General features: G+C 38.5%; 1 protein-coding gene across 3 annotated transcripts in view; it reads left to right on the top strand.

Annotated features, from left to right (window-relative positions):
• NFATC3 (nuclear factor of activated T cells 3) overlaps positions 1-27,285 on the top strand; it is a 76,093-nt gene that overhangs the window by 33,334 nt on the left and 15,474 nt on the right. For all 3 annotated transcript variants that reach the window (XM_048958072.1, XM_048958073.1, XM_048958071.1), the window contains exons 3-9: positions 5,211-5,373; positions 16,989-17,188; positions 18,209-18,381; positions 19,133-19,273; positions 21,034-21,089; positions 21,721-21,847; positions 23,466-24,512. In XM_048958072.1, the coding sequence (XP_048814029.1) occupies positions 5,211-5,373; positions 16,989-17,188; positions 18,209-18,381; positions 19,133-19,273; positions 21,034-21,089; positions 21,721-21,847; positions 23,466-24,512 (1,907 nt within the window). The remainder of the gene's footprint in view (positions 1-5,210; positions 5,374-16,988; positions 17,189-18,208; positions 18,382-19,132; positions 19,274-21,033; positions 21,090-21,720; positions 21,848-23,465; positions 24,513-27,285) is intronic.

Raw genomic sequence — 27,285 nt, forward strand, 5'->3', positions numbered from 1 at the left:
AAAAACATGCTGTAGGCTTAAATGCTGGTGTTCCCATACTGCTGTGTACTGATTTGAAAATAAGGGATTGAAATAATGTCATTCTGTAGTGGCAGTGCTTGAGATTAGTTCTTCAGGGATGTGGTAGATGGAGAGATGAATGTAGTGAATGAAGCAATTTCTTAGCAGGGGGTAGGGGGAAAGCAAAAGCAAGAGCTAATGATTAACTTAACACAGAATGTCAGAATTTATTTAAAAGCTGGTACTTTTCAAAAATATAAAATGGGTGTACGTGCAGAAGAAGGTAAAGGCCAAATCTATTGACAAATAAACTGAACAAAGCAAGCTGTGTACCTCTGCTGCCCAAAATACACCCTGAGTATTGAATTTGTGGAAATGGTTACGTTAGCAGCTGTATCCTCAGTGAAATGTTGAACTATTTAGCATTTGTAGCCTGTTCCACTGGTGCAGTGAGCCTGCACGATTTCAGGATATTCAGGTGTTTCATTGTAAACTGTTTTGATTTTGATGCTCACGAAGTAGGGAAGCTCATTTAACTTCTGTTTTAGGAATAAAAATGAAACAGAGGGAAATCTCATTGAAGTAGTCTATGACAGCAAACAAAAGCAGGCACCTCAGTAGTCATAAGTTAGATACTAATTGCAATTCATGTGTTTATTATATATTACATGTAGGTTGCTCAGAACGTAATGTTTCCTGTTTATTTCCATGGAACCTGCATCAGATAGAAAGAGCGCAATAATACGATTGGATAGAGCAGATTCTCAGCTACAAAACATTATTTTTCAGCACAGTCACCACTATTAGGTGTGCGTTGTCACCAGTGATGAACAAGAGCCTGCATGTCACACTCATAAAAATGCACAGAATGTTGGTGGGAAGGTTCTATTGCCATATCACCAACATCCACCCCTGCTGTTGTGGGCCAGCATATAAAATAGGGGTCATTACTTTCAGAGCAGTCCTTACGTGCACTGTATTGCATGATATTAATGGTAATATATCTTGCAAAATATTTAATTATAGATTGAAAAATTGCAAATAGACAGTTTGTAGGATATTAATGAGTCGTGCATTATTTTATTTAACCCCTGGAACAAATTGTGCTTTTGTGTCCTGGAAGTAGGTATTAACAAGCAAAATCTTTGAAATACAATGTTAGTTTATTCTGTTGTGCCTCTCCTTGTGCAATTGTTAGATTTGTAAATTGATTAAGAACAACTTCATGAACTGACAGTTGTCTTGAGAATACTGTATCAAAATTTAATCCGAAGTGCTGTGAATTGAAGGGCTGCCACACAGCTTCTTTGTCCCAGTGGTGATGAACAGAAGGGCTTTGATGCATCTATTGGCAGTTCAGAACAGTTCTCTTTGGTGGTAGGTACTTCTCAGCAACTTGAGAGTATTTTACCCGCAATTATCTAGCAGGTACAGCTGAACACTAGGATTGCTGACAATGTTACCTACTTTTTCAGGAAAAGAATCTGTAACCGTAGTGGCAGATGGTGAAATACTTGCAGCAGGCAGTTCTGTCGTCTAAATATTTCTGTTGTTAGTCTGGAGAAGAGAGAGCAGTGGATTTGTGTTGTATTTTTAGCATGACTATTGGGATGTGCATCTTTAATTGCTTTAGAAGAATAAATCTTTCAATGTGAGCAGACTGTAGGCGAACTTAGTCTGTGTGTAGTTATCCATCAGTTCGTTGTTACATGAGATAACACCAGTTGTGCTGCGATAACAAAGCTTTAAAGTGAAACTGTTTGCAAATCACAGACTTTCAGGGTAGATGCTCATTTAAGTGAGACGAGCAAGAGGAATTCAAACCTCTTGGATTTGTAATAAGGGAGGCTGTTGCCTTAGTGTTTACACACCATTAATGAATCCAAAGAAATTCACATAGAGTTTAATATATGACCTCTGTGCGATGCAGATGCTTCAGTTCTCTACTTTGTTCTGACGTGACAGAATATGGATTTTACTTGATGGCATGCTGTATCAATACGCTAAAGCATATTTAACTCTTGGTCTGCTAGTAGTAGAACAATTGAGATCCCAGGGTGTGTCTTTAAAATTTATTACTAGAATTTGTGATTACTGAGAAGCAGGAATATATTCATACTGAGTTGCTAAAATGAGCTTTCATTCCACCTGTATTCAACAACATTCTAGGCATGGATGCCAGCAGAGCATCAGGCTATACCTGAGCTAGTCGCACGTGTTTCAGCTGAGGGAGCAAGGTTAGCAGTTGCTGTCTGCCCAATGAATTTCCCAGGAAGACTGCTCCAAATGAAAGATAAACATTTTAAGGTTTGAACAGAATCATGTTCTATGGCTGTAACTGGCTCCAGAACACTGCATGTAGGATAGAAGGAAAAATAAAGGGTAAGTCAAGTGCAAGTAGTCTTGTTTCTAGAGTTTGTTTCTTCCTGTGCGAGAGAGGCACAGCCCATGCTGAGCCCTGACTTCTGTGGGTTTGGAACATGAAATGTGGAAGTCGTGTGGTTGTCCTTTGGGTGAACAAGAGGTGTTTGTTCAATGCATGCAGCCAGAAGCAGTTTTGCATTAGAAATTGTGACTGCAGGTTAAGAAGGTGTTGACTGAATTAGTATTTGAACACTGAAGTGATTGTTTCAAATGCAGTGGCTTCTGCTGCTGATGCTTCTAAAGGGTTCCTTCTTCTGAATTTCCTTTAAATAGCAGCTGTTCCCTAAAGCCTTTAATCTTGATGTGATAGGAGTATGAGCTTTTGAAGACTAGCATTAATCAGATTATGAAATTCTCTTGGTATTACTGGTAGAACGTGTGCAGGTTTACAAAGTGGTGCTCCCTCAACAACATGCTGGGATTTGGTTTGAAGCAAATTCTGTATTCTGCTGCATGTAGAAGATCGATGTGACACAGCCTCTAAATCTTAATGCTGTGTCATTGGGCAACTTTTTGAGGGTTTCCAGTCTTTGCTGTTTGCTTGTTTGAGTTATATTTTTGGGATCTGCATATGCATGTGTGCTTGCTCCCTCCCTCCCTTTGATATTTTGTCTGCTTTCAAAGAATGACAAAATCTAGACACTTGGTTATTTTCCTGTGTCCATGTTTGTTCTAGTATTCCAAATATTTTTTTCAGGAGATAATGGGACCCTGAGGCAGCTTGCGCTATAATTTTACTAGTTAATTGCAGAATTAACTTCTCTGAGAGGTGTGGAGTTGTCAATAGCAATGAATACATTTTCTTGAGAGAGTTTAACACAGAATTCCCAGTATAATGTCTCTCAGTAGTTGGTATGTTGTCTGTGGTGTGCATAGTATACCAAGCTCTCTTAGGGACTGTATCTGCTCACTATGCATACCAGCTATTTTGGCATAGGGTATTTGTTTATAGGAGAGAAAAATAGTTTTGAAAATAGTAAAGAAAAAATTCTTGCCTGCTAAAAAGAGTTTTTAAAGAAGTTTAGTGTCTTCTAATCTTGACATTTTCTTTCCTTTTTCAGACTGAAGACTTGAGTCCAGTTCTTCAATAGCTATAAAAGTGAATGGCAAGGTCTAGTTGATAGCCAGTAATAGCATTTAGGCAGTACACGTTGGCCTATGGTAAGTAACTGGAAGGACTGGGCTTACACTGCATTCCTCTGTTTCCTCTTTTATTGCTGACATCACCGGTCTTCTTCCTACCCAGTAAATACTATTGCTGTGGAAGGACCAGTCCTCAGAGCTGCATGCTGGGAGAAGAAGAGTCTTTGCTATACACTGAGTGCTCATGGACGTGATTTACTGCTCACGTTTCTTCCTTTCAGTAAGAAGAAAGGGAAGTACTCCTGCTCCCCTTGACTCCCGAATGGGACTTCAGGAGATGAGGTTTAATTTACCAGGTGAGCTCTCTCCTGAAGCGCATTAGAAGTATTGCATGAAGCAGCAGGTCAACAGGCTTGTAGGTTGTCCTGCCATGGGAGGATGACAGCAAGTGGTGCCTTTTCTTCTCCCCCTTTTTCGTGCCTAGTGACAGTGATGTTTGCAGTAAAAGGTGGATGTATGCTGCTGCAGGCTGAGCCCAAGTCCATCCAGGTACTTACTGGACAGAATTTTTTTTCCTCCCCTTCAATCTAAACGTTATCTCCTTTTCCAACTGTGGGTATGTTTATGAGTTGTAGCTGAATTCTGCAGAAGGTAACATTTGTCTGTTATGCATCTGCAGCTATTTGTGTTTGTGAAAATGTGCATGGTTTTGGATAGGTGGGGAGGCTTTTCCTGTCTCGCTGTGAAGGAGAAATGAAAATGAGCTTTCTCAGGCAGTGATACAAAGCAGTATCTGTCCATCTCTTTAGAACCTACTTTGCTTTCCCTGTTGGTCAAAGCATGGTAATAAAAACTATTTTATTTTTCTTGTGTATGTTCTTATGTGATACACAGCACTATAAATGTTCACTTGTAAATGTTTATGAGTTAATCTGCTCTCCCAGGTAATTACTGACTTGAATCTGGCTGTTCTTATCAGAATAAGAATGTGAATTCATAAAGGTAAATGATAGGTATGAAAAAACTGATAATGTTACATGCCTTGTTTTCCTTTGAGGTTCTTCCATGTTACTTTGCTGCAATTTTTTTAATTTTATTTTTTCTCCTTCCCTGGAGCAACATTGCTACTGGATGTAAGGGTACAAACTGTGGACAAATAAAGCAGGCACTTCAAGGTGGCCGTTGCAGTAAGTCTTTATGCTTAGATAGGACTACTGGTCTTGAAAAATTGAACCATCATATAGTGTTTGTTTTCATGATAGTTAGCAAGGTGTTCTGCTTACCAATCTTAACAAAGCGAAAAATATTTGAAGAGAATAATGAAGACAGATGAAAATGAGTTACAGGTTGTTTCCTCTCACACCACTTGAACTTGCTTGTTGGTATCCATGAGGATAAAAATTAATAGCATTAAGGAACAGCACTGGTAATGTGAGGCAGGGGTCATACAGTATCTTTCTTCTAATCAGATGTTGGAAGAAAGAAATACAGCACTAACAATCCCAAAATGTTTAACTGAAGATTTTAATGCTTCAGTAAATTTGGGGAATTTTCAAGTAATAGCGTTAGGCTAATAGCTGTTCTTGTTTGGTAACCATTTGTTAGGAAAGTGAATCATGATATTTTATACACACATTGTTTTGATACCATGCTGGCCAAATGTCATGCTTCATTTAACCATAGTGTTCATCTCTTGACTGCAGCACATCTTCGTTGCCACCTCTTGACTGGCCTTTACCAAGTCATTATGGGCAGTGTGAACTGAAAATAGAAGTCCAGCCTAAAACTCATCACAGAGCTCACTATGAAACAGAAGGAAGCAGAGGAGCTGTAAAAGCGTCTACTGGAGGACACCCTGTAGTGAAGGTAGGATGTCTGGCTTTCTTGAATCCAAGATAACTTTTTCTGTTAAGTACAGTTACTGGCATTTATGATGCTGTGGATTGTTGCCTTCTGTGAAGCTCGTATTCCTTCCTGGGTAAGATTCTCCTCTAGCTGTAACCTGTGCAATGTAAGAGTTAGCTTAGATTTGGACTGTTTATCTGTAACAGCAAGACTTGTTCCCCTCCTCCCCCGCCTTCTGTTTTGTCATTGTTTCCATTGTCTTAACTGAATCGAGCAAGTTTTATTGTCCCTTAGAACAGTTTGTTTTTTTCAGTAGTGAAACTCATGTAGATACAGCAATGCAGACAGCAGTTCTCTGACTGAGAGGGTGGTGATGCACTGCCTGTTTTGATACCCAGTACTGGCCATTAACAGCTGTTGATGAGCTGTTTTGACTGGCTTCTTCCTTACTGCTAAATGTTCCAAATGCTGAAGACATCTGAAGCATAGTACTTGTATGCTTCACAAATGCCAACCAAATGTTGCTGAGATCAGAGTTAGATGTAAGGTCCTGATAAATTTGGCTTGGGTTTCATATGAAAGTTCTGCCATAGTGATCTTTGAAGGGCAAAATGCATGGGTGTTTGATGTTGTGACTACAAGTAGGTACGGTGCTCAAGCTGAGATGTCTCCCCGTGAGGTGACGTGTGTACATGTCTCAGTGCTGAGCAGACTTCAGGATTTGTTTACCAGTACTTGATTCTCTCAAGCTCTGAAGCTATGCAATATGAACAAAGGTGTACCAGCAGAAATTAAATCTGTTGGACTGACTGTTTTCTTGCAGTCTCCAAGCCCTTTGTCTAATGCAGTTCTTGAAGACTGACACTTAGTCATGTTCTTTGGGCTACATTCCCAACTTTGTTTCTTATGATAGCTTACCTTGATTTTTTTTTTTTTAAATTTTATTTTATTTTTTAATTTTTCCTCTTTTCTTCTTCATCTTTCTGTAGACTTTTTCATCTGTACCTTTCCTTGCTCTTTGTCTCCAAAAAAAGACCGGATCTTGTCATCACATCTTTTCTTCCTGGAGTGTCTTTCATCACTCTTATCTTCTGCCATTCCTTCATTTCCATTCTTACTGTGAGCTTTTCAGCCAGCTTTCGTTTTCCCTGTGGAGTTCCTCAGTGTTTTCCTCCTAGTGATGATACCATGACCCAACCAGCTCAAACCTCCTGTTGGCAGACGTGCTCGATTTCATAGTGCAGTAGAGACAACAGTCAGGTGCTCAGCAGGGATGTCTGTTCTGTGTGCTAGAGAAAAGAGAGGATGCCTGAGCTAGGCTGGAATCTGAAAGAGGTTAACTGGGGACATTTCTTTTTGTGGAGCATCGCGTTGTTTTAGTCAGTGGAGGACAAGTAGACACAACTTTCACATGCCAAGGTAGCTGGCACTGGCGTTCAATACATTGTTAGTAAGAACAGAATCTTGGGAGATTGCAATTGACAAAATAAGTCTCTGCTGAGCTTTTGGAAGCTATTTATTTATTTATTTCTTCTCCCCTGGTGCTCGTGTCCTGCGCTTCTATTTGTGTTAAGGGAACCAGTTTTGCTGATGTTTTCCAGACTTGACAGATACCCATGGGGTTTCTTTTGTTCACAGTACTACTGGATGCTTCTGTAGCAGTGCTTAGACCTAAGTCAGAAAACAACAACTCTGTAACCTATGTGATTTATTATTGTCAAAGGTATTTATTCATGTAAGGATTGTGAAATACCTTGCCATGACAAGAATGCTGTCTTAAAAAAGGGCATAGTATTTATAGTTGTTTCACAGTCTTGTGCTTAAACATGTGCATTGTGCTGTGCTGCTCTAAAGTAAAATGAACACAAATTCAGATCAATATTCAGTTTTGCAGTTTGGTCTCTTCCGGCTGGATTAGAAATTGTTGTTCTTGATGGCAAAGAGGAAATTGTTATGAAACAAAAGAAGGATTTGAATTAACTTTTCACTCACTGCTGGTAAAAAAACGGTATGCTAAGGGCCAAGTTTGGTGAAAAGTAAATACTATTGTGTGCAGACACAAATGCAAAGATGCAGTCTTTGCTTGCACTTACGGAAGTTTACTGCACAACTTCAGTTCAAGATATGTGTTACAATTTGACTTTTTTTGTGCTCTTGGCCTTACACCACTTAGATCCATGTGTGTGATCACTGCAACAACGTACTGGGCATTCTCTTGTGTTACGTGTCTATAAGTTAAGCAGGTCAGAGATGAGGAAGGATATGGGTGCTTGAAGGCTCTTGCTTCAAACTTTTTGTTGCTTTTGAATTAAGAGCATATGCAAAGAGCACTTAATTTCCTAACTATGAAGCCTCTAGTTCTGCATGTACAGTTGATATGTTATTTAAAATAAAGATTTTAAGATGTTGCGTATCTTCAAGCCATTAATCTATTAGCACATGTCATTAATCTATTACTAATACTGTACTGTACCAGTTGCTAGGAAACTAAGCTTCTGACAAATTTGGCATCATCTGTTGTGAGTACATTTAATCAGCTTATTTCCAAATGTGAGGAAATGAAATGAGTTGAGCATCGTGCTTTGTTGTGTAAGTTCATTGACTTTAAGGAAGTAATTCTGTAACGCAGTTGTCTTATATTCAGCTTTTTAGTGGCAAAAGTTCCTAAATAGCAGATAACTGTTGCTTTAATCTCTGCTTGCCTGAGGGTATGTTTCAGCTAGTCCATGTAATTTGGCATTACTTACTGTACCTGAGTAGAAAAATCCGCGAGATTTTTCTCCCTGCCAGTTTTCACAGGGGGGAAATAAATATCTTGGCAGCAGGGCTAGCAAGGGGAAAGGTGACATTTTGAAATTGTCATGCAAATTGTGTGACGATTTTGTAATGCATAATCAGGAGACAAAAGCAGCCGTTGAGAGCCTCTGCCTTCACCTAACTCAGTGGATTAGTGTTTTACATATCTAAGAAGCCTTCTGAACAAATAGGTGCTGCATTTTGTCTGAATCTTGTATGAATGATCATAAATGCCTTCTCACTCTTGCCCCAGATCATACGTACATAATAACGTGTTTGTTCTACAGTTTGCTAGAATGAGATTTTCCTGTTATCTAAAGCGGTTCAGGCTTTTCACGAGTCCTCATGTGTGTGATTTAGAGCATTTCAGGATGGACAGAAACACATCTCAGGATCTCTCAGGAATAGTTTCTCTTTTTTTTAGCTTCCTGTTCTAAAATTATTTATTAAACAAAACAAACAAACAAAAAAAAACCACACACAAAAAACCCACTTTCTGTTGTGCACAACAAATATTTTCATGTTTTGTTCTGTTCCTCTTGAGGAAGGTGATCTCTGACCTTACAGTCAGTGTAGAAGGGGCTTTTGAGCTCCTTGTTCTCTATGCAAGTAGTGTGTCCTGTGGCAAGGTGCTCCCACAGTGGGGATGAGTTGTAGGTGTGAGCAATGCTAAGAGGAACTTTCATCTCAAGTGATGGCATATCTGCAACAGGTGTTGTGTAGGTTCCACTCATGGGTTGTGTCTCGTATATGCAATGTAAATTTGGGGCAGTGGTAGCTATCAGGAAATTGCTTGAACCATATGTGTCTTTTTTAGCTGTAACACTTAAGGGGTAGAATCTTTCATTAGTTACTCTGCCATGTGCAGAGCTCTTACAATAGTTGTATCCGCCAGAACAGAGGAGGGGGAGCATCATGTGAAATTTGTATGTACTCAGCAGTGTTACAGTTGAGGAAAGATGTTGGATTAAAAATTAAAGTATTGAAGAAAAAGTGGTGTATGCAGTTGTAGTTGCAGAAACTTCTTACCTGAGGCCTGTGAAGGAGGGACTGAATGTCAGCTCTGTTTAATATGGTCACAGAGCATGAGGGGCATGACTGAGGAGTTGCAAGAGGAGAAAAAATATACTGATTTTTGAACGACATGATAAGTTCTGAACCAGAAGGGTGTCCTCTGAAAGCCTGTCGAACTCTGCCTGAATGCATGTATGCTGTAACTGTAACCTACATGGAAGGATCTAACTGAGAAATGTCAGAGATGGTCCAAGAAGTTAATGAAAGATCATATAAATGAGCGTTTGCTTCCTGGCCTGTAATTCTGTGCTTTTTTTCAAGTGTTCTTTGCAACCAGTTCATGTAACTTCTTGAGTAACAGGCGTTATATCAGGATTCTCCCTGTTGTTCTCACAGCCCAATAAACAGCATGGTTTTTCTGTGTGTCTCATGACCTTTCCCATTCCTTCTGTCTTCATTTTTTTCAATTCTAATGCTTTTTTATTTGTCCTGAATTCTTCCCCTTACTTGTACATCACCAGAGGACAGGTTGCAGCCCAGCTCTAATTGTTCAGTATTGTTTGGTAACAGTAACCTGCAAATATATGTAGAAGGGAGAAGGTAAGTAAGTGTCAACCTGTGTGAATCATGTAACTGGCTGTATTGGACAAAGCAGTGACCTTTGGATGAGATTCTAGACATGAATATATTTCTAAGAACAGATATACATGACTATATAAACATCTGCTCTAGAATCCCCCAGATAGATAGCAAAATTACACTGATGCATCTAATGTATGTTTGAATACTCAATCTAGAAAATGCTTGAATATGAAATAAAAAAAAAAAAAGTAATGTGGCATACTGGATCAGTAATGGCAGTTGTCTGGTTTTTGTGTGGTGTGGTTACTAAGATGTGGAAAAGTAACCATCATTTTTTCCCAAAGCCAGATCATGCTTTTTCTGTAAGTTACAAAGGCTTTCCCTGAAAGGCTCATCTGGAAAACTGTCCATCGCATAATTTGGCACTGGAATTTTGAAGATCAGAAATAATGCTATTTTTTGGGTAGCATAGAGCAAACTGAACACGGCATGTATTGTGATGGCGGGTTTGATGTAGCTAGCAGTTCTGCAGTGTGTGAAGTTGAGTGTCCATTGGAAGGCCACAAAGATGATAAGGGACCTGGAGCATTTCCCCTGTGAGGAAAGGCTGAGTGACCTGGGTCTGTTCAGCCTTGAGAAAAGAAGACCGAGAGGTGATCTTATTAATGTTTATAAATATCTTAAGTGTGGGAGTCAAAAGGACATGGCCAACCTCTTTTCTGCGGGCTGTGGGGACAGGGCAAGGGGAAGTGGCCATAAAATTGAGCATAGGAAGTTCTGCACCAATATGCAAAGGAACTTCAGAGTGAAGGTGATGGAGCACTGGCACAGGCTGCCCAGGGGGGTTGTGGATTCCCCTCTGGAAATACTCAAGACTTTCCTGGACTCCTACCTGTGCGCCCTGCTGTAGGAGGCCTGCTTTGCAGGGGGTTGGATTTCGATGATTTATAGGGGTCACTTCCAGCCCCTACAATTCTGTGATTCTACTGCTATTTTAACTATGAGTTGCTTTCCTTTCTTTAGTAGCATAGAATGGCACAAGAGTCAGAGCTGAAAAATACTCTTCAAAACATGCTTGAAATTCGTATTAAAATACTTTCAAATTATCTGCAAGCAGTGAGTGTGTGTGAAATTTCAGAAACAGAAAATCCAGCTTTTTAAAACCTTGAAGGATGTTCGGTACATTGTATGATTATATGGTAATATGCCAGTAATGCACTGGCAGTTTTGTTTTGGTCCTTTGCAGGACTCATTCATCTTTGTGATGACCTTCAGAATGCTTTTAATCTGGACTTGTGCCACAGTCTAGTAGTTTATTAACTTTTGCTCTTTCATACTTCATTATTTCTAATTTATCTATTCTGAATCCCAGAGGTCTGTATTATTATAACATCTTTAAGTTAGTCTACTCAACAAATTTGTTAGCAGACGAGGAAGGAGGACTCTTTTCTGATGTGCATGCTATTCCTTCCTACATCAAATAATCAGCTGATTGATAATAGTACCACAATTCGGGAAGAGGAAGTAGATGTTTTGTTCTAACATTTAATTTTAAAATCAGGAATTTAACTTCTTGTAACATTAAAAGCTTTGTGGACTCAGAATGAAATTTAAAAAATAACCTATTCCCATGCACTAAGTGTTTCTGAGCCGCTGCTTGGGGTATTGTCAGAGAAATCTGAGTGGAGTTCCCTTGCAATGAATTCCTCCCATTTCATGTGAACAGTCCACAGGAGATCGTAGGTGAGCCCTTTCTGCACCTCTGCAAGGCCAACGAGGTGATAATTGTAGTCACTGATATTTTTTTTCAATAGTTTCCCTGAACTAATTTCTTGGTTTTGTACATATAGGTCAGTTCAAGCTTTTCAAAATGCCACTGTTGATAAATGTCTGGAAATTGCACCACCAGTGTTAGTCGTTCTGTTGCTTCGGTGCTTCTTGGGTATTGTTAGCCAGAGTATGCCAAGCTTGTTGGTCCCATCTCCATTGTCTCCAAGGACAAAATATCTCAGAGGCTTTTTTTTTTCCTTATGATATTATTGTGGGGAGCTCTGGCAGGTTTTGTTTGGTAAACAGCTGTTCGAAAGTAAAGTAAAACTTGCGTAGTAAAAGTTCCTTTCTTCTCGGGTTGTTTAGATATCATGGTGAATTATTCCATGTCTTTATTTATACAGTTGTAGAAAGTAAAAATACCTAATACAAGAAAACAGCTTTGTTTTTCCTTTCCCTTTTGCCTTCATATAATTGGACCTTTTCTCCTCTGTTGACCTTACTGTGTAACTTTGGGGTTGCTCTAAGGAATAAGACACCACTGCAATGCATCCAGCTGTCATGAGACCATTAAGGAAGAAATAACTAGTTATTTTGATCTTGATGATTGAAAATGTCTCATTAACATATTCTCTTTTTACTTGGTAAAAATTGCAAACTATTGACCTGCATGAGTTTACTGTGTGCAGTGTAGTTAATGAGGCTGGAACTGCTTTGGCGTGAGGCTCTTCTGGCTTATCCTGTTGTGACCTTCAGTCTTTAGCCTTCCAGCTTTAGTTTAACTTACGCATGCACTGACCTTTGCTATGGAAACGATATAGAAACACAAAAGCAACTTGGCTGAGTTTCCTCTGCAAAGCAGTGGGTGGTGTATCAGTATTCTGTTACAAAGGAGGGTTTCTAGAGGTCAGTAGTGACAGTACACAGTAACTTATTAGCTGGCTGCAGCACACTGCTGGCTGCTCCTGGGAAAGTGGTATATTTTTTTAAAAATAATGTTTTTTTGTAGCACACAGCTGTAGGATTGTGTGCGTTCCAACATTTATTCCATTGATGTGCATGGGGAGAAAAACAAACAAAAAGTTTGGTTTTGTTAGTCTTTCTGTGAATGACCCGTGACTGAAGCTCACGTAGGCTGATATCATAGCAATTTATTGTAATGGATCTTCATCATAGCAGTTCTGCAGCACTGACCAGAAGTTTGTAAAACAGGTTAGTTTTGATACCTATAATCTCTACAGAAACATTATGTTCTTGCTGTACAAATCATGGGTTATCTACTACAGTAAGCTCAAATAACAGGTACCAGAGTTTCACTAGACACTTGAACAGAACATTATATGTGTTTTCTTAAGTTATGTAGGTATTTTCATTGAAGAAAAAATGGCATGTTTTTTGTTGAACTTAAATGTTTGGGCTGCTTACCGCACAGTATTGTGCCTAAGATGAGCTAGGAAGGAAGTGTAACTAGCTCCACTGTCACCAAATCAACATTTCTAAGAGTCAACATTTTTTGAATGAAAACCAAGCTGTAGTTTAATGTGTTTTAAATTTCCAAGTATGTAATTTCTCATAATTTGATATAATTTGAAGTTGATTGTGGATAGCAAACCTCTATTATTGCATCAACAATGGTGATTCGGGATCCAGATGCCACCTTTCCCTTGGGGAGAGCTTGTCATGTTGCTGGTCCGTTTGGATTCCTTGGTAATTCAGTCTCCAGTGGGGACCAAGGATGGTGGGTGTAAAGGTGTAGAGGTTCTATCACAATATTTAGGCTTGCTGTCACCAGGCTTATTCTTGTACTGATGTTACATTCATGCTCTTCTGCGTACTGCTGAATACAACTACAGTGAAATGAAGTAGGAGTATTTCAAGATAAATTAACCAAGTAATCCAGCATTGTCCTGTGTTCTCAGGAATGATATGAGATAGGCTGTCTTTAATTGCACGTTCATGTTGTGCTAGGCACAGAATGTGGCTCAGGAGGAGGGTCATGAATGATTCTCTAAAAGAAATAATCTTCATGCTCACAGAATTCTGTTGTTAGCGTGATACTGTATTGGGACTTATGTTAGACCTTAGCTCCATCATTTAGTTTCAGAAGCATTAGCAGTGGAAGTTAATTCCACTGGACTGTCCTTAGTATTGACCATAAACCAAAGCAGCATAAAAAGAGTAGCTAATCCACAGCATGTATGGATTGTACGTCTTTGGAAGTGATCTGCAGGCCTAAAAATAAGGGAGATTAATATCATATTTAGTGAGTAAAAGGGAACTTGTGCTTTAAATGCAAAACAGCTCTCAACCAGAATTAGAGATCTGTAGCTGTTCCTGTCACAACGTGAACGTGAATCACAGTCATAGATACTGCAGGAATGTAATTGGGAGACAACTATTGCTGTTTCTGACTAACCCATCCTGCTTTGATATTACCTTGGCCTTTTTAAAGGACCAAAAAAATGCTACAAAGATAGATACGATGGGAAACTTCCTCAGAAAGACATTATGCAAGAGAAGTGTGCCATTGAGCAGGCTGAGCAGGCTCTGGAGATTACCACCACTGTAAAACAGTTCATTTTAGCCCCCAGAGTCTCCAGCTCCCTTCTTACTAATGAGGTGCAGGCATCTTTTCCACAAGATCTCATCTCATTTTTTACTAACGCTTTGACTCACTGTCCCCCAACAACATCTTCTCTTTGATTAACAATGCTGTGTGAATTTACTGGTGTACACTTGTGGAATCCTTGTAATGCATACCTAGACAAGAGAAGGGAAAGTGCTAAAATCTAAAGCAGCTCTCTCCAGCTGCCAAAAGTTTCAGCTCCACGTGTACAGCTTCCATAGGCAATTAGGTTTGCCATCTTTTTTGCTGTTGGAAACACGATGTTTAAATATGAAAACACTTAAGCTGCTCATTGCTTACTTAGAAAAAAATATTTCCTTGGTTCTTTGTAGCTCCTGTTTCTGTAATCAGGCCCAGAATTACACTGCAGTGTAGGAGACAAGGTTATTCTTTTACTTTGCCACTGCTTGCTTACTTGTCACACTCACTTGTAGACATTATTTATATTTATAGTTTAATTTTGTTTACTTTTCACGTTCTCTTTTAATTTTAAACATGAAATAAACACAGTAAATCACTTTATGGAAAAGTAAAATTTTATGAAGGCTCTTCTAGTTTTCCAGCATGTTATTACTCTGCCTAACCATATATATTCCAGTGCCTTTAACAGCCTTCACCACAGGTGCTTTACAGCAGTGCATGAGAAGGCCGTAGTGTAAGTGTCTGATTAACACAGCTCAGTGGTGGTGGAGGGAAGCTTGTTTGCTTTTCTTTTGAGATTGGTTTAAGCTTTTATTGCTTTTCAGTGTGTATGAAATTCTTAGGGGTTATGTTAATGTTATTATAGAACACTTTAAATCATGAGAAGCCTGATTTATATGTTTCTGATTTGTAACATGCATAGGTTTTCTCTAAATTATTGTATGAGTGCATTCTGTTTCGTTACAACATTCTTCCTTGCAATGTTGTTGGAGCATTCAGTTTCACATTCATCTGTTGGTTAATCTGGTATATATGAACCAGGAGTACAGTGCATGCATACAAGTTTGTATTACAAGATCATCATTCAGAAAGTGCTCTTGATAACTTGCTGATACGTAACCAATCTGTTGGTGGGATGGGGATGTTTTATTTTTTTTTTTTTTTTTTTGTCTTTTCTGCCTCTTTCCCTTCCTCCAGAACACTTTGCAGAATAACATTTGGAAACTCAGCCCCCTGTGTCTTCCATAGCATATATGAGCCAAGCATAGAGGGCGAACTCAGGAATAATGGAAGTAGTGTTAGAAACAGATCTGAGCAGTGCTCATGTGGAGCAGCCATGCTGCCTGGGAGGCTGTACCCCTGCAGCACCAGATGTACTTTGCTTCACTGAATTTAGCTCCTGCTCTGTGCAGGCTTCTGTACGGTCTCTGCTGGCAGGCTGGCACGGCGTTACAAGTCTTAGTGTCACTGCTGTTATCTCTAGAGCTGTTGTGTATGTATCTGTGTGTATGTTGTGTGTGTATCCATTGTTAAAGAAGGTGGAGATAGCTTTAATTGGAAGTCAGCTTTGTCACAGTGACCCTGCTTGGAAGTTATTCAAGTTCTTGAATAGGTCTGGCTTGTAATTTTTATAGTTCCTAGTATTAAGAGTGAATACGTTCCACAGTGCTCACGTTCAGCCTGTGTTTCATCATGTTAAGACTGAATTTTAGCTGAGGAAAAAGGATGGTGGAGTCACAGCGTTGAGAATTTTGGAAAAGGTGGCTGCTGTAAATGCTAAATTAATATATGTACTTAGAGTGAATAACGTGTAAAGAATACTTAAGTGTTCTAAAAGAATGGAGATTTGTTCAAAGAGTGTTTTGGTATTACAGTAAAATATTTTGTAAAGATGGAGTCTTGCATCAAGTATTAAAAGGAAATTATCCTTAATTAATATGAGTCCCTCTGTCCCACCTGCAGTGGGATGATAAGAGAAGGATGTTGCGAGCTGTTTGTGTTGCTGTAGTTTATGGGTGACTTAACAAATGCATGGCAAGAAACCTGTCAGAACACTGACAGTCACAGCAGCTTTGTCTGTACTTTGACATCAGTAAATGCTTCAATATTGCATTTATTTACATGGATATCAACTCTGGTAGCCTAGACTTTTGTTGGTGACTGAGGTTTTAGGTTTCTTTTTCTGAATTTAGCTTTTCATACTGAGAACTCTAGTCAGAGCAAAAAGATTTTACATATTTGAAAGAATATAAGCCTATCAGCAGTAGAAATACGTATATAAATGCAAATAAATGCAATCCTTTAAGAAACCTGATGGAAATTAGTCAATTATAGGACAGAATATTGCATTTAATAAAAGTTGCCGTGACTTTAAGCTTTGTGTACCTTTAGTGGCAGGTACTTTTCCTTCACTGTAACAAGGATCCCAAGAGGTAAGGATTGATCAAGCTATAAGATGTGACTTTTTGATTTAACATTATTACATCTGTTTTTCTGCTTGCCTGCAAACAGGTGAGTTGCTGACGGTAGCTGGAATCAAGGAGGAAGCAGAATTTGAGTTTCAGAGCTGAAGTCAGTGTAGTTCAGTTATGGACGTTTTGTGGTAGAAGTTGGACTGGGCTGGCCTTTCAAAGGTACAGGGAGATCTGGGGACAGCAGAATCCAGAATTCTTTGCCTTCCAATAGTTCCCTTGCTGTAGGAATGGTCCAGAAGTTGCTCAGCCCAGAACAATAGAAACAGAAATTCCAAACTGCTTCCTTTCTCTTTCTTCTCACACTCCCACTCTTAACAAAAACAAACAAACAAAAAAAAACAAACAAAAAATCCCAAACACAGGAGACTGAATAAGTACGCAAACTAAGTACTGCTCTTTCACACAAATGCAGAAAAATGAACTAATGTTTAAATGCACCTTTTTTTCATCAGCTCCTGGGCTACAGCGAAAAGCCTGTAAACCTGCAGATGTTCATCGGAACTGCAGATGATCGCTACTTAAGGCCTCATGCATTTTACCAGGTGCACCGAATCACTGGAAAAACTGTTGCTACAGCAAGTCAGGAGATAATCATTGCCAGCACAAAAGTTTTGGAAATACCACTTCTTCCTGAAAATAATATGTCAGCCAGGTACTTTGCAGCTCTTCAGCTGATATGTCTTTTTTTTCTTTCCATTTGTACTAAAGGAACATTTGGTAAAACAGCATATTTATGATTCGTGATAAATGTGTCAGCGCTCAGAAATAAGTCTGCAGGTAATGTTAGAAGTAATGAAGCAGGGAAACAAGGAAGCTCATGTGATTGATGGGAAGATGAACGACTTGGGGGTTTATACTTTCCATCTAATCTGTACATATGTATGACCCCACATTTGTAGAATTGCATGTGAACTATAACTGGCTGGTAGAGTTCAGCTGCTTGTTTTTCAGTAACGTGGTTGTCTGACTTCTCATATCCTGACAGACATTTTCTCTTAAATTTTTTTTTTTAACAGATCTTGACAGATTTTTTTTAACAGTCTTGACAGATAGAATGTGCCAAATAACAGTTTAATACTGCTTAGTTTCAGCAACAGTTATACTGCTCTGTTCTGCCTGGAGTCCATGAAGTGAGCGAAGCAGCTGTTTGTTAATGTAGCTTGTTGTCTATTTCTAATGAGACTCCTAAGGCCAGCTTAGATTTCCTAAAGTTACAGATCTCAGGCTTCTTCCACTGAATGCTCTGGAATCACAGTAACAGTCTTCAGAAGCTTCTGCGTTATTTGATTGAAGTATTGTGTGGCTTATGTGAATAATCAATAACCATACGGAAGGGAAGCTGGGACGTGACAGCTGCAGTTCTGTCATTCTCTCTTCCTAAGCTGAACTAAATATCATCCTTGTAAATGTTTACTGTGTTACACAGCTTGCTTTGAATAACACTAGAGGTTGAAAAAAGCAGCAGCTAGGTGTTTGTAAGGCAGAATATATAAAATTTGCTGACCTTTGACACTAACATCTGTTAATGGAAACATTTAAAACAGCCTAACATGGGGAAAATTTGCATCATCTTCATTCTTTAACAGAAAGGCTTGCAGAGTATACGTAAGCAAAAGTTTGATTTGTTTTCTTCCATTTCTCTTCTAATCCATCCTTCCTCACCTCCCTCCAGTATCGATTGTGCGGGTATCTTGAAACTTCGCAATTCAGATATTGAGCTCCGCAAGGGAGAGACAGATATTGGAAGAAAGAACACCAGAGTCCGACTCGTGTTTCGTGTTCACATCCCACAGCCTAGTGGAAAAGTCTTATCTCTGCAGACTGCTTCCATACCTGTTGAATGCTGTAAGATTGCTTTAACTATATGTAATTCATACTCATGTTTCCTGCACATGTCTGTAATAATGTCATTCTGATGACATTTATTGTCAGAATATCTGTAATGATTGTGTGTGAAATTGTGTGTAAGGAGCTTAATTAAGAAAAAATGATACCTGTTTATTTGAGGATGGTACTTAGCAGTGGGTAATCTGGAGGTTCTGAGGAGCAGTGTTTTAAGCTTTAAACCTAATACTGCAGTCACACACTATCAGCTTAAGAAGCTCCTGTATGCAGAAGGAGGCAGTGGTGAAATTATTTATTTTAGGAAGAAATGATACCTTTCATTTACAACAGTCTGTATGCCATTACTTGTTTTACAGCAATACCTGATGAGCAGCTGAACTTGTAGGAAGTTCATGTCTTTAAATGCTGGCAGTAAGGAAACGTATCAAATAAGAAAGTAGCTTTTAAAGTACTTTTTAACTTACTTTTCCTAACTTGAAAATTGCATTTGCTGTAACAGTAGAATCTGTTGGGTTTAATGGCTTCTTATTGTTTGTTAAAATAATTATGTTGAAATTAGGTAAATAGAGCAAACAAGTTAAATTATGCACAATTTATATACTTATATATAATGTATAATTTAATATATACAAGTATATATTTATAGGTGACTTTTAGTTTCTACTCCAGTGCTTTAGTTTAGGGCCATAGGAGAATTGCTGCTATGGTGATAACTGCGAGTAATGTTTTTCTTCTTCCTTTTGTTTTAAAGCTCAGCGATCTGCTCAAGAACTTCCTCAGATTGAGAAGTACAGCATCAATAGTTGCTCAGTCAATGGAGGCCATGAAATGGTGGTAACAGGATCTAATTTCCTTCCAGAATCAAAAATCATATTTTTTGAAAAAGGACAAGGTAAATGCTTCCCTCCTTTTATTCCTTAACAACAAAACAAACAAACAGCACCTGAGCTTAATTTTAGGAAGAAAGGATGTTTTTAAAAATAACAAAATGAAGTCTGAAGTAGGAATTTGAAACTTGAGTTTGAGCAGTGATCTATAGGTGGTTGGCAGTGATTGCTGACAACAGAGCTTGTGATTCGGGAAGACAGCTGCAGCAGAACTGGCTTTGAGAAAGGATGCAGTTAATAGATCGTATCATTTATTTTCTTCTTCTTGATATAACAAGAAAAGGTGAGAAACGAAAATGGGAACTAATGGAAATGTACTGGTTTTCACTGATATTTTTGGTGTTACTTCATGTTTTATCATTACGTGGAACTTAATTATTTATTCTGCTTCAAGGCTTTGGTTGCAATCAGAGCTTTTTCAAAGACACTAGCTTAGCTCTCCTGTTATTTTAGGTTAAAATTTTAAAATATATCTCAATAAATGTATTAAAAATACATGACTAAATATGTATATCACAAAACCTAATATTAAAATTGAATTTTTTACTCAGTCTCTGATTCTTCAGAGTCGCAGTCTAAGGGCTCATTTAGTTTTGGTGGTTGCCTCAGAAACATACAGGCTCAGTTCCTGCAAGTCTCAAATATAGATAGAAAATTCACTGAGAAGTTACATTTGTGATGTAAGAACTGTCTGTAACAGATGTTAATGTGGAAAATTAGTAGAAGAATTTTGCTTTTTAGCTGGAGTTAAGCCTTTTTTTTTTTTCCCTAGTTTTGTCATTTTCCAGAAATACCTACTATTTGCATAACAAATTTTGTTTAATAATGCAACTACATCAACTGGGGAATTCGACACTCAAAAACGCTATGAAAATATCTTTGCTACTCTTTCCTGAAAAATTGAAACCGGTATTCCAGTTCCAGCAGTGATAATTTAACTTACTCAAATGTTGGATAATTCAGCATCTTGGAGCAGTGTGTATATGTAACGTGTGCACCTGTGTTATCACTAAACAAAGTAAATTAAGGGGTTGCAGCTAAGTCCAATTCTGCCACATCCTTGTTTTTCTTAAATATTTAAGTAGAAGTGTGGTGATTTTTTTTAATTGGCAAATGTAGCATGAGTTGCTCTTTTAATGTATGGTATATGTTGATATCCATTTTTTCAGGTTGTACTTTTAAGCCCTTTTGAGGACACACTGCTGCTGGACTGTAGATTAAGGATGGCAGGTTGTGCTAGGTCAGAACCAGGAGGATGTTTGCCAAGGTGCAGTGACTTCCCTCACAGCACAGACAGCTTGCCCAAAGTTGAACTACAGGGCCTTTTGGTTCTGCAGCACGTATTTGTCTTCGTTTTATAACCTTTGGATATGTACAGGCAGCTATGGTATATATTGTTTCTCACATGGTGACTGAACCTGTTAATCTTCAGCATGTTTGTTTGAATAATCCTAAGCAGTATTAGTTATTTACCTTCATTTTTAAAAATTAGTTGGGAAAAAGAATCCCTCCAACCACACTGCCTCCTTTAGAGTCAGATCCAGCTGTTTGTAATCAGGTTCTGTTAAATGCAGAATCTTACACAACATTCAGCTTCAGTGACTGCAGCACTTAAACTCCAAAGAATCCCTATGCAGTAATGTATCTCACAGAATTGCTGTTTTATGACTGACAGTAAATGCACTTCTCAAGTATTTAACATTAAGTATTTAAGGATTGTAGAAGATGCTTTTTGCTTCAATTTTTTGTTAATTTCTCCCAACAGATGGACGACCTCAGTGGGAGGTAGAAGGGAAAATAATTAGGGAAAAGTGTCAAGGGGTGAGAAACTTTCTTTTTCTTTCTTTAGAAATTATGTCTTAAAGTGAGGATCTACTCCTCTTCATTGTTCTGAAATTTAGACTTTGTTTAGCAAAAGCAGATATTGTCTGATTCAGACAGACAACTGGAGACTTCTAAATTGCCTTGATTCTTTAAAGTAGCCATTAAGATGACGTGCTGAAAGAACTGGAAGTAGTGTGCTTGAGAAAGCATTGCAAAAAGAAATTCAAATTGGACAAAAAAAAACCTGAAGATAAGTTCTGTAAGATGACAAGTAATTTCCAGCGCATTAGAATCTTTCTTTCAAGCTTGAGTGAGCCAAAGTGCAATTCTTTTTGACTCCTGCTGTATTTTATGCACTGGCAGCCAAATGAAGCATCATTTACAAGTGTCTCTTTAATTACCAGTGCTACCTTCAGAACGCTTCGGTTTAGGAAAGAAAAGAAGTCTCTGGTTTACAGTTTGCTAATAGTGCTGCTTTGATATGTAATATTGGCATAAATTTGAAGTTCATCTGTTGAGGAATATCAGTTTGCTTTAGTTTTACTGTTAAACTGTTTTGGTTCTGTGATTAATAGCAGTTTCATTTGCATTTAATATGTAAAACTTTTTCTTCAAAACTTTCTTACAGGCAAACATCATACTTGAAATCCCACCATACCACAACAAAACTATTACAGCTGCAGTTCAGGTGCAGTTTTATCTCTGCAATGGCAAGAGGAAAAAAAGCCAATCTCAGCGTTTTACTTACACACCAGGTACTAAATGTAAAAAAAAAAAAAAGTAAAAAGCTGCATTTTACATATATATTTTTTAAGGTAAACATTTGAAAGTAGTTCGGACAGTCTTTGTACCTTTGACAGGTAGATGCGACTAGCTTTAACTGTGAAATTTAGAGTAATAAGCCACAGGGCTACAACTACAGCCAATTATTTCTTTGTTACACATTTTACAGAATAATTTGCATTTTACCATTTTTTGAGGATGATTATAAGTCTCAGAATTTGCTTCTCATTAACCAGTGATGACAGAGAGGGCAGTGAGGTCACAGAATATCAGGTTCTGTGCATCCGGTTCTGTGTTTTTTTTTCCCTCCCAAATATCCACAAAAACAGTTTCAGATATAAGGAAAAGAAAGAAAAGTTGTTTTTTTTTCCCCAGACATATTGCAGCCCTTTCTGAGATAATATTTTTGAATTTGAACAGAAGTGAAAACCGTGTTTCAGTTAAAAAAACAAAACAAGTCTTAATCCTTTATGTTTGGCACGAGACAATACTAGATATACAGTGCCTCCTGCTTTGCCTGCCACTACCTTGCTATTAAGAAATTTGTGCCCACTGAGAGTGGTCATAGTTTACAGGGAACAAACGATGAGTCCCGATCCTTTACTGCTGTTTGGAGGACCTAAGGTCAGATACCTAACGGAGTCTTTTTTATGAATATTGAAACAATCTTCGTGAAGATAACTTGTATGCTGGCAAAGAAAGCTTCCATTAATTTACACCCTTTAAATAAGCTCTGCTTGCTGCTTGTTCTGTAAAAATACAGACTTTGTGCATAATTTGAGCAACATTACCTAAGTAAGTTGTGCATTAGGTGTACATTTCTTGTGTTATCAAATACAGCTGTTGCTATTCTTAAGAATATCAGCTCCTAAGATAATTACAAAAATATCATCTAAGATGCATCCTGTGATGCATATTCAAAGTGGAATGAAGTAATGAAACGTACTGCTTAAATAAGAAGCTATTCTACTTATAACTGCAGCTGTAATTGCACAAGCATTTCAACACCCATTTATTAATATGTTTAACACTTCAGCATTAATGTAAAATGTAGAACAGCAACCAAGCCTTAAAAAAGCCAATATTTTTCTACTGTTTGTTCTTAAAATCTGTATCTTTTCCTGAGCCTACCTCTGGCTTCAAAAAAAAAAAAAAAAAAAAAGAGACAAGTAAAAGTGGTATCTGTTTTAAAAAAAAAGCATTTGCTTTTTCCTTGTGCCTCACTCTGAACTCTTATATAAGACTAAAACAGTCAGATAAGACTGCAGAGCTTGACAGCAGCCCCTGCACACACACCCTTGGTAACTTGTATCATTTGGAGGTACTACTGGCTGGGTTGCAATAAGAGCCATGCACTGCATACAGGGTAGTTCAGAAAGGAGAAAACTGCCTTTGAATAAATGCTAGGAGGATTCTTCTCTCTTTACGCCTGTAGTGCTAATTCTTGAAGTCAAAGAAAATAAAAGCATAGCAAAAGGATAAAGGATATTAACAGTACTGTCATGGTTATTAAATGACAGTTAGTGCGTATGCGTTTATCACAGGATGAAAATGAATTGGAACTGTAATACACAATTTTACTTTTTCTAGTTATAATGAAGCAAGAGCACAGAGATGAGGTGGATTTGTCTACTGTTCCATCCTTGGCACTGCCTCACACGAGCAACGTCCAAGGCCTACATTCTATCCGAACTCAGTTGCCTTCACCAGAGCAAGGCCATCCTCATGACAATTTACTGTCTACATCACCCAGGAGCCTTGTGTGTCCAGTTCAACCACCATATACAGCAATGGTGACCTCAGCGGTATCCCACCTGTCGCATATGCAAGGTAGAAATCTTAGTCCAAGTGAAGAGTGTCATGTTTTGCCCCCTGCTGTGGTTCAGTCTTTTCAGGTAACATCACCACCTCCTGTGAGGCCTTCCTATCAGCCTATGCAGTCCAGCGATGTGTACAACGAACAGTCTGGTCTTCCTATGAACTCTGCCTCCAGCCAAGGATTTGATGCTATTTCATTTCAGCAAGACACAGCTGTACCTCATCTGATAAATCTTAGCTGCCAAGCTCTACCACCAATGCCGTTCCATTCTTCAAATCCAGGTTCTGTGTCAACATCGAGTGCAGCAGGGCACCCGCTAGCACGCTCAGCACATTCAGGACAGTCATCTTCGCACCTGCCGTCGATGGGATACCACTGCCCAAGCGCCGGGCAGGCCTCCGTCCCTTCTGCAATGAGTCGCTCCCTAGGGCAGTCTTCTCCCCAGCTGCAGCAAGTCCCATACCATTCTACAAACCCAGCGTCCACTTCCCCATCCCCAACAGCTTCCCATCCTTTGGTCCATTCACCGCTGTCCGGACCATCGTCGCCCCAGCTACAACCTATGCCTTACCAATCTCCTAGTTCAGGACCTGCCTCATCTCCCCCACCAGCCACTGTAAGTCAGTCGGGACAGCACTCCCCTCAAGCACATAGTCCTGCACTGGGAGGTCTTAATGCAGCTTCATCTTTAGTGCACCATCCCGTGTGCGATTCATCTCCATTTTCACCAGATGGGGCAGCTATTAACATTAAACCAGAACCTGAAGATCGAGAATTGAATTTTCAGATAGGACTACAAGACATCACACTGGATGACGGTAAGTGGATTTAATAGTTTAATACTAGGGTATAATTACAAATTACACTAAACCAAAACTCATTGAAGGAAAGGGTTATTTTGTTTAGATCACACTCCTCTTCACAGAAGTATATTTGTGCTATAAAAATGCAGTCGTATTTTTGCATCCAAAGCAATGACTTATTTAAAACTAATAGCAGTCATACAGTTGAACTAGCTTAGCATACAGTCTGCCTGTAGCCTTTGTTTTTAGTCCTAAAACAAGGCCAGAGAATTAATTCCTGCATATTTACACATTATCTACGGGGGATTAATTTGAAGCCTCTTCTTATTGTCTTTCCAGCATATTTCAGTGAAAGTCATCAAAATATCTGAGTTACATAACTGTAGTTCAGATCATGATTTCATGGAGCTATCCCAGTTTCGAGAGGCAGGCTGTTTTGCTGAAAGTACCGCACGTGCATTTTGGCACCATCTTAGCCTCTTCCTAGACTGCAGAAAAGCTGCCGTCATTCAGCACCTCTGCTCACTGTAGCTGTTAGCTTTCTCCTTACCGCTTTGGCTACATTTTTGAGAAATTCACCAGCTTCCTGTAAACAAGGACCATGATGGGAGGCATTCTGATGCTAAGGCCAGACCGTAAAATCCTTAACTTCTAATACCTGGACAGCGTTCATTTAGAAAACCAAGTGGAAAGTAGCAGTTACCAGATGCTGAGTGTTGGGAGTATTTTAGGCATGCGTGAGAAGGAATTCAAAGAAAGTGGCAGATTGAAGTGACTGAAAGAGCAGAAGGCCTGGCCTTAACAGGTATGTAGAAGGTATTTGATATTAATGATGGGCACCTTACTAGTATCTATTTTCTCCAGTAGGTTTAGCTGTAGTTTTTTAGTTATTCCTTGCAAGCATAGGCTATCTGTTAAATATCCACATCAGTCAGCTTTCCTTGAATTAGAAAGGAAAAAAAGAGACCAGCTCTTTCCAGGACATGCTGAGAGAAGGGGAAGACTTTAGGAAACAGAATATTTAAAATTCCTACGTCCATGCTAGAGGAGTGAGAATGAAATCTGTTTCCAAGAAGTGTCACGTTGGAACCTGTCTCTTAGCCTGCTTCCCTTCACACTCACAAAAAAGATACAGAAATTGGAAAATAAAAAACAAACCACCTAAATACTGTAGTTAAACTCTTCACACTGTAAGCAGAGGCATTTAGCATTTATGAGCAGCTCAGTTTGGAAGTTCCTGCCTGGAAGTCAGGATAAATGCACAGTAGAGAAAAGAAAGCAAACTTTTTACCCCTATGGCACAAGTTGGAATTTCTTCTAGAAACTGTTTTTTCTGCTTAACAATGAAATTACTGAGTTGTTTCTATGCTGACAAACATATTCTTTCAATAGCAAGAAAACCTGAAAGAGCCATGCTTAAAGTGTACCCATTTGCTAATATGTTAGAGAAATAAAACCAGTATGCAGAAGATACAAATGACCACAGTTTCAATAATTATTCTTTAAAATAATGCTGGCTGTGGAAGTTAGTCTCATAACCTGTGGCTGCACTGTTTGCTTCCTACCTGGAAAACAACGTATTTTTAAATGCTAAACAACCCCCTGGCATAAGCTGTACGTTTACAAGTGCTTAAGTGATGTTCATTGCAGTTCAGTATTACTGCCATTCAGTGACTGAATTGTTCAGACGTAGAATTCTGAGAAATGGAAAACTGGTGGGTTTTATTCTTATTCAGTCTGCCAGTTCAGGTTGGATGCCGAGCCTGAAACTTGCTGTTCCAAAAGTCTTAAAGAGCACAGTGACATGAAACAAGCCGCTCATGTTCTCACCATGAATAAATACACCCTGTCTTTAACCAGTTTGTGGTTTAAAAAATAAAAAAATGTTTAGACAGGAACTTTTTAAAATCTATCTAATGTTTTACTGTGGTTTATGAAATAATTAGAAAAACTTACTTTTGTTTATTATTGAATCTTAGTTTCCATTCAGATAGAGCTAGACAAAAGTTACAGATTAATTGCTCTAATGTTATAAAACCTAAAAAAAATCTAAACATAAGTGGACTTAAAAATAAATATTAATAGGGTGTGTTCTCCCAAGTAACGTATCAAACACGAAAGCTACATTTAACTAGAAAATGGGCTTTTAAATAGGTTACCAATGAAGGCAAGTAAACTGCCCCCAGAATTATTTTAAGGCCAATTAAAGTTTTTGTTTGAATGGTATCTTGATTACTGCACTCAGTAGCTTAAGACAAACAAACAAGACAAACAAACAAAATCTGACAACATAAATCATCTTCTTTTAGAAAGGTTCAGTATTTTAAAATCAGCATAGATAGTTTCTTTGTCAAGAAAATAAAGTACTGGAATAGAATTTGAGTGGTGTACAAAATGCTACTTCTAGTTACTAAGCTGTTTAGCTTGCCAGAGTATAATTTGAATTTATTAAAAAAAAAAAAAAAATGAAGGTAATTATGTAAATCCCCTTAAGCAAGACTTCCTAAAGTGTGCTTCAGTGTGCTTCCCTTCAGCCAACATCCTGGCTGCTTCTTCAGGACAAAGCCAAAACTTAATATGGAACTACAGAGCTACTACTTCAGTCTTGATCCAGCGTCTCTTGGAAGCTGCAGTATCTGGATTCACTCTTTTCGGTTCTTTTACAACATCAGAAACACTTGGCAATGACAGAACAGAGCATCATTTTAGTTTAGTTCTATTCCTTCGCCCGTAACACAAGTAGGGCCCTCTTCAGACTGAGTGAAAAAGGCTTTCAGAATTGGAAAGC

This window comes from Lagopus muta, chromosome 12, assembly GCF_023343835.1.
Source record: "Lagopus muta isolate bLagMut1 chromosome 12, bLagMut1 primary, whole genome shotgun sequence".
NCBI lineage: Eukaryota > Metazoa > Chordata > Aves > Galliformes > Phasianidae > Lagopus > Lagopus muta.